The sequence below is a fragment of the Coturnix japonica genome, chromosome 21 (genome assembly GCF_001577835.2).
Source record: "Coturnix japonica isolate 7356 chromosome 21, Coturnix japonica 2.1, whole genome shotgun sequence".
Lineage (NCBI taxonomy): Eukaryota > Metazoa > Chordata > Aves > Galliformes > Phasianidae > Coturnix > Coturnix japonica.
Window position 1 is genome coordinate 2,129,278 of NC_029536.1, and position 8,156 is coordinate 2,137,433.

Below are 8,156 nucleotides of genomic sequence, written 5' to 3' on the forward strand. Positions count from 1 at the left end.
ACTTGGCCCTTTTGTTGTCGTGCTCTGCTCATTTCCAAAAGCAAATGGAGCAGAGAGCTGTTGCTGGTGCACTGTAATGAGGATAAAGTTCCCCCCTGGCACAGCTGGAATGAAAATCAAGGTCATTTTACCCCATCAGGCTCCTCCTTTTCATCTCAGACCTTCCCCAGATAAACACCTCTTGCTTCTTTGGTGACCCCAGCACTTAGGACAGCCAGGATAGCACAGTTTGCCTGGTGGTTAGTTCGACCCATTGCAATATTTATGTATTTCTTGCTCTCTCTCTCCTTCTGAGACCCCGCAGATTCTTGATGACTGCCTTTCATTTGTCTCAGGTTATAGAATTTATTTCGGTGCCTCCAGTCCTGATGTCTCAGACTGGCTGAAAATAGTAACTCAGCCTGATCTTATCTGCAGCTATTACAGACTTCAATTATATCCTCCCGGGACTATCCGTTACTCCTCAGAAATTAGATCTTGGTTATTGTTTTCTTACCCCTTTCCCTGTCCTCATAAACCTTCCAGCTCTGGGTTTTGCTTTGATGGAGCTTTTCAGGAGCCAGATTGGCTTTTACTAAGGCGTAAGATAATCACACGCTTTCCCAGATCCAGCCTTGCCTGGATGCTGAAGGTCTTTTGATAGCTTTGCTTCACAATGCCCTTGGAGGAGATAATGCTGTTATCACTTTGCTGAGAGAGAAACTGAGGCACGGAGCAGTCGGTGCTTTCATTTCAACCCGTATTTCCACTGGGTTCTGCTCAAATAGCAGAGCTCAGGGCATTGCAGGCCAAGGAACGATACAAGATAGAGATGTTTCTCTAAGCCTGGGTTAGCTCCTGGCTCCTTGATCTGAACAGTGTCACGTTGTGTTCTGTTGTATGGGTGTTTTCTAGTGTACAGAGCATTTGTTTTGCTGAGGTCAAGGCACGAAAAGAAAGACAAATTTATTAGACAAGATAAGATCAGAAAGATTAGACCCCCAACCTCTGATTCTTAGCACCTCAATTGCTGCTGTGTTTGCAATCAAGATCTACTATCTCTGGCTTGAGTCTTTCCCTAAAGTAAATACATAAAGTAAATATTTGTAACTCTTGTGGTGAGGATCTGCTCTGTTTTTGCAGCCTCTTGTGCTACGATGCTTCAAAGCCAACCGGAGCCATTTGGCACCACCCCAGATCAATTGATCACCAGCAACAACAACAACCTTTCTCTTTATTTAAAAAAGGCAATGTTATTAATTTTCCAGCCCCCGCTGTTGTTTAAATACAGTGCACTTTGCACTGGAGACACTTGGTGTGGGACTCCTCAACTTACCCAACACTTGAGATTTCAGTACTGCACATCAGCCTGGAAAATAAACAGATGCTGTAAGAGGGCTCACATTCCCTTGTCTTGGCTGTCAAGCAAAGAAGGGGATTAGAGGGACCAGCAGAAGGTGGAGATGTGGCCTTAAACTAAGTGGTGTTCATTAGTCCCTATGCCAACCTGTGCGCTGCCTTGCAGAGGTGATCTTGGAGTGTGGGGAAGTCTTAATACATTGCATTTTTGCATCTCCTTTAATTAAAGCTCAAGAAGGAAGCACTGGGAGCCAAATTCAATTTTAGGGGAGTGTTTCCTTTAAAGCAATGAGATCTGAACACTGGAATCTATTGCTTTCTGAGCTGGTGACACTCATATTGATTTAATAGGATGGATTGAGTTGGATGGGAACCTTCAATGCTGTCTTGTCTGGTCTTCGATTCTCCTGCACTGAACAGAGACATGCAGCTTGACCAGGCTGCGGTTCATCATTTCTTGCTGAAGGCCCCCCAAACCTGAATTTAGTTCATTAAAACAGGAACTCCATCCCCTTTTGTGCTCTGAAAGACTCATGGTGACATCTAGCGACTGAATCTCATAGGGCAAGCAACCCACGGAACAGCAATTCCCAACGGGTTTTTTTTCCCTCTCAGTTCTGACTTTAGCAACTAAAAACCAACTTGTTCTTTTGCAAAGATGCAAAAAGAAGCGAGCCTGATATGAACAGATGGACAACATCCACGCTGCTTAATGTCCCTTTGAAATGGTTGGGTCTGGTCCACATCTGCAGCTCCTTGGCTCCTTCCCAGCTCTCTCCTTAAGGGCAGTGATGGGGTTTAAAAGCTGTAGGGAAAAGCACTGCGGGTTTCTTGTTTGTTTTGGTCTGGTTTGTTTGTTTATGTGGAGTGTTTGGGTGGTGATAAGGACATGAGTGTGGGAGGAACCCTAGATGTGATGTGTTGAGACCTGGTGTTCCTGGTGCTGTGCATTGGCTGCAGGCATTCAGCTGGTGGGACCACCTCAGCCCTGTTTGTTTGCTTCCCTTCTGCTGTTTAGGGGCAAATAACCCCAGTGTTTGATGGAGAGCCAGCCACAGGGCTTGTTCCTAAATGTCCATAGGGAAGCTAATGATGGAGGCAAAGCCACTGTAAGAATGTGATGGTTGGATGGCTCAGTTCTGCTGCCACAAGCAGGAAGAAAATCAGATGGATTTGTGTGGTTCTGGTGTATCTTGTTGTGAAGGGAAGAGCTCATGCTAAGCTGGTTGTGCATTAAGACTTGCTCGGCTTTCTGGATAAGCCAGGAGAGCCCTTTCCAGCTTCATCCTGCACAGGCTCCTTGTGTGGTCCTGCAGCATCCCCTTCACCCCGAGCACTGTTTGCCTTGTGAAACAAAACCCTGCCTGCCCTCGGACACCGACTGCTCCTCTATATTTCTGTGATCCATAAATCCTATTTTTAGGCAACCTGCTCAGTAACTGGCAGAAAACCCAATGTATATCTGGTTTAGTAGATGACCTGGGCAGTGTGGTTTGAATTAGTTCCCTTGACTTGCATTATTTGCCAGTCTCTTCTTCCTTATGCTCACTTCAACAGCAATTTGATCGTTTCTGTTGGAACTCACGAGGTCTAACATCATGTAGCAAAATAAGTCCTCATCTTAGGTTCAAAGCTTTGCAGTTGTGCCTTTATTTACTTTAGATCATTTGGCTTTGGTGCTGTCTCTCAAGTAGCTTTCTTTGGAATTGGATGAGGCTTTGTAATGAGGCTTTGAGCAATGAGATCCCACCGTGTCTCAGAGACAATAACTTAAAGACAGGGTGGTTAGGTCGTAATAATGCATAATTCTTAATGCTTCCCAGCAGCTTTTTGGTCCAGCCCATTTCTCTATGCCTTCATCAGAAACTGATGGAGACCAAGAACTGAAGGTTGTTTTGCTATAGCTCCAGGCACCATGTGGGCTCAATACATATCTCAAAGCAAACAGGGCTTCAAATGTGGTTTTATCTACTGTGCTAGGTTTGCAATGGACAAGATCTCTTTAATTTGATTTGCTATTGAAATTACTATTTCTGTAGAATAGAAAATTGCATATTACTAAGCGATCCTAGCATTGTGTTATACTTGTTAAGCAGAACAAGCAGTCATCTCTACAGCAAAAGTATTTTTTTAATTAAAAATCACAGCACACAGACCCCTTTGGCCAATAACAGCATGTATGGAGGGACATAAATACCTATACAATATACTTACACAGTTACCAATGTTGTCATCATCAATCACGCGTTCCGAGCAGTTTATTCCCTATGTAAATGATGAGCTGCAGAAACAAAATGTGCAATTTCATTCAACTGTTTAAAATACACTCAGCGCAGTACCCCCGTTCCATTTCATAAAGGCACACTTATCACATAGAATCCTTCCGCTTCATGTTGACCATAGGGAACAGCTCCAGCTCCATGTTTTACTGGACGCTACCTAAGTGGACTGTATTAGAAAGTAACAGCAGGCATGTTATGTTGGCATAAAGTAGATCCAGTTCCAGGGCAAAGGCAGATCTTGCACAGGTACGTGTGGCAACAGATGGATGTCTTGCAGGCAGCGTGCTCTAAATTAAACACAGAGCAGGAGAGGTGTTGACAGTTTGTCAGGCAGGCAGCAATAGCAAGAACATGTTTCAACTCTGATGCTGGAGCTGAATAGTAAGCAATAGAAATGCAAACCTTAATCACCTGCCCTGCTGGGCTCTTAATCTGCTAAGCTAGCACTGAATGGAGATCCCCACCCCCAAACACAGCGTTAAAAGATAAGGAATACAGATTGAAACGTTCAAAATGAGGTATTTCAACTACAGAAAACATAGTGTTTGTCAGAAGCATGACATGCAGGGGCTGTATTTGAGCAAGCGTCACATGGACAAGACTAGACAGTTGGGAAAGGAAGCACTGAGCTTGAGGAATGATATCTGTCAGTTTGGTTTTCTAATTGAAACTGTAGGAATGATTTAGCTACTCCTTACACACTGAAGCCTGCATGAGAGTGCATCACTGATAGCCAGAAAAGCTGAAGTGCTCATTATTCTGCACGCCACTGATAATATTAAAGTACAAAGTGTTTATGAATAGAAGACTCAGAAACCAGCACTGCTTGAAAAGCAAAAAGCCAACGTACCGATAAGCTATTGTCAATAGGAATGCCATAAGAAATAAATCTGTTTCTGGATAATTCTGTTTGCATGTTTTGCAACAGAACTTCCCTTTCTGATATAGCTGATGCAGACCAACAAACTGTTTCCTAGAAGCAGAGGAACACCCCATACTGAAGTCAGCCTCGTCACACTGACCTAAGAAAGACAAGAGTTATATCGTGGCTTTTCAAGTATCAGATCATCTTCAGCTACCTAAATAATAAAGACGGTGTAAGAAGCCATGCAAGAGGGCTTCACAGCTCTCAAGTATTTGTGTGCATCGTGTTTTCTATGGGTCAGAGATCAGGAGATTCAGCACTCCTCCTTCATTAATGTAGCCCCAGTCGCAGCTATTAGGGGCAGGTAAGCACCCAAATCAACACTGTAAACAACTCCCACCAACATGGATGTGGCTTTAGGTGCTGAGCAACACGCTCTCATCAGCTCCAGAGACACAGCATATATCTGGCCCACTCTTCAGATCCTAGGACTTGAAATAACAGCCTATATTATAACAAGAACAATCTCAAGCACCGCTTGGTACACAACTCTCATGGACACCGAAGTACTTCTGTAAACGGATTTAAAACATGACATTTAACTACCTTACTTTTCCTACACATAACATGTTTCCAATATTTATAAATACTCACATTACGGGCATTTAATCACATATATATACACACAATACTGCTTGACCCCAAATAACAAGTAGGTGTTTTGTAAAATGCTAGAACCGATTTAAGCTTCCTGTAATCTTTAGTATTGTTTTGCAATGATAGGACTTGCTGAAAAGAACATCTGCCTGTCAATACATGGACATGCATTGGGAATGGATGTGCTAAAATAACTTATTTCCAGTATCTTGTTAAATCTGTTTCAGAATTCATTCAAATGTTCATACTAGGGAATCATCCTTTACAGAAGACTTTTCTTAATCCCCAGTAATTGAATCAAAACAAGAGAAGAACAACAAAATAACATCCTCTATTCCTTTGGTATTAATTGCTAACTTGCTAATTTAAGAAATGGAAACTAAAGATACTGGCAATGTCTTGTTTTAGTTCCTTTGCAATTTGTGAGAGCAGACACTAGACCAAAGAGAGGAGGAGATCATGGGACCTGTATGAAAGTGCTGCGTGCAATAACCATTAAAACTGATGGCTGGGAACGTGCCATTCGGGCACAGAACTAAAAACTGCTCATACTGAAAGATGTGTTGCTGTCAAAGGTAAAAGATACTGGTGTACTGGAGCATCTGCCATTCAAAAGGGTTGGAATGACAGGCTTGATAACTAGAGCAGCCTGTAAATGATAATCTTGATTATATAGAGAGTTTGTTTTCTTATCTGAGCTATCTAAATTAGGGCAATCTCATTTGACTTCTGAATACTCTCCACTGACCTAATCCTGCTAATGTATGTTGTACCCAAGTGCTCTAGAATAATATAAATCCAATGGCTACAAGATCTGACTTACAGCAGTAGGATTATTTGCTGTTGGAGTGGAATGCTTCTTCAGATGTACTGGGTGTGGACAATAAGCTAAGAACAACACCTAATAACTGAAAGCTTTGTAGCATAACTATATGCCCCCAAATAATATAGTCTACCTGCCAAGTGCTGTATGTAACTCATCCACCTTTCTAAATAGATTTACTCTGTAGCTGCCAGGTAATTTATGTACAAGATGTCTTTAACAACAAAAAAAAGAGACAAATTACACAGAAAGGTCTAGGAATTCTATTCTTTTAAAGCACTCTCCAAAGAACAGACAGGCTCTCCTTCCCCTAATGTGAATATCTGGTGCAAAATTGTTCTCCTTACTTGAATGCCTGTGACAGATACCTGTTCCCACTGGCAAGAGCAACCAATCTGCGGCTGCATTTGAATTCTCAAACCTTGCCAAACTGACAATTGTTTCTTGCCAATAAATAAATACCAGATGTTAGTTTCATAATCTTATAAAGGCCTGCTGTGATCTTTAGCAAATATATCACAGAACCCGTTAACAAATTTCTAGCAGCTTTTTGATCCAAGTTACCTCCCCCAGAATTCTGTACTATCCATCTTGCAACATATTGTTTGCCTTCAATCCTGTAACGTGAGCCTCTCCAGGTTTCTGTCATATCTTGCTCTTTTATAAACAGCTTTACATCATGCCACACCAGCAGCTCTCAGGAGTTTCAGGGTTTCATTGTGACATAATGAAACGTGCAAAATCTTTTTGAGTAATTTTTTTAAGCCCTAGTTATTGGGATTCTCCCCAGATAACAGTAACCCAGCTCAGAGAGTCCCATAATCATCAGCCTTTTCCTTCCTCAGAATTTCAGGGGATGCCATCTTTCCTTTGGCAACACTGGGAAGGTGGCACTCCCCAGTCATACATGTAGGAAAGCCTGAGCTTAACCTCCTCCTTACAGAGCTTCCCTTCTTTAGCCAAGGTCTGGTGCTTTTCCAGCATGTCCTCGATGCTTTGCTTATGCGTTACTATGTACTTATTGTTGCAACCCCTTGACTTATACTCAGTGTCAAAACGAGGATCGTGCACTCTTTTGACATCGATAGGAGCCAGCCAGACTCCAAGGGAGACATCCTCACTCTGCCACATGTTCAGGTAGTCTCTGTTGAGCCTCAGATAGTGCACCAGATCCGCAGAAAGCACGTAACCTCCACCTAGAGCATACGGCAGGTAGTAGTCACAGAGCACCCAGGCGTTCTCTTTCCACTTGCCACCAGATTTCACTCGACCACGGCCAGAAAAGAAGCCCCAATAGAGGCGACGCGGCTCCTTGGCTTTCAGATCTTCCACCAGCACATCCAAACGTACAAACGTATCATCATCGGCCTTCAAGGCGAACTGGAAATCAAGGTGTAGATCCAACCAGACGTACGTAGCCAGCACTTTGGCGGTCAAGTTCTCATAGGAATCCCTCAGCTCCGGCAAGAGAAGGAGGTCCTTATGGCGACTCTGCTCCAACTCCAGGCTCCTCAGCTCCTCAGCCCCCAACCCACCCGTTCCAATGACAAAACGGCTCCATATATTGTCATGAGGAGGGCGACCAGCCGTTGCCAGCCACGTACTGCGGATGATGCTGCGTCGCTCGGTGTATTTAGGCCCGCTGGTGATGAGCACTGCCAAGAAGGCCGACTCCTGAGGAAGGGATGGAGGTGGGATGGCAGGCGGCCCCCTTGCACCCCATGGCATTGGGGGCTGCTGGTGGGGCAACCCATGGGGGGCTGGCAGTGGTTTCAAGCCTTCAGATGTGCACTTGGCCAGGTAGAGCAGGACCACGGCAAACAACGACAGGCCTCCCAAACCCAAGGCCGTCTTATGGCGGCACAACAGGCGCAGCAGCTTCATGGAGCCTGCAGGCCTCGAGGCCCGGACTCCCCCCTCACACACACCACAGATTTAGATGGGAATGGCAGCGGCTCAGCTGGGTACGTGAGGGGACAAGCTGGAGCCCTCACCACGCTTCACCTGGCCTTTTCCACGGCACCTTCCAGCCTTTTTTCGAGCAGAAAAGCTCAAAAAACCCTCCTTTCAAACCCTCCCTACCTGCTGGGCCTCCGCTTCGGCCCGCCCGCCGCCGCCGTGTGGAGCGGCCCCGCCTCCCGCCCCGGCCTACACACGGCGGCAGCCATCTTGGATCAGGGCAAACGAAGCC

General features: G+C 44.7%; 1 protein-coding gene across 1 annotated transcript; it reads right to left on the reverse strand.

Moving 5' to 3' along the window:
- Nucleotides 1–3,450: 3,450 nt before the first annotated feature.
- B3GALT6 (beta-1,3-galactosyltransferase 6) lies at nucleotides 3,451–8,100 on the reverse strand. Its single transcript, XM_015882651.2, has one exon. It carries the CDS (start codon nucleotides 7,847–7,849, stop codon nucleotides 6,815–6,817), a length of 1,035 nt encoding a protein of 344 aa, XP_015738137.1. The 5' UTR covers nucleotides 7,850–8,100; the 3' UTR covers nucleotides 3,451–6,814.
- Nucleotides 8,101–8,156: the final 56 nt, after the last annotated feature.

Bases quoted from the DNA above. Each gene is read 5' to 3' on its own strand.
- B3GALT6 (XM_015882651.2), bottom strand. From the start codon at position 7,849: ATGAAGCTGCTGCGCCTGTTGTGCCGCCATAAGACGGCCTTGGGTTTG.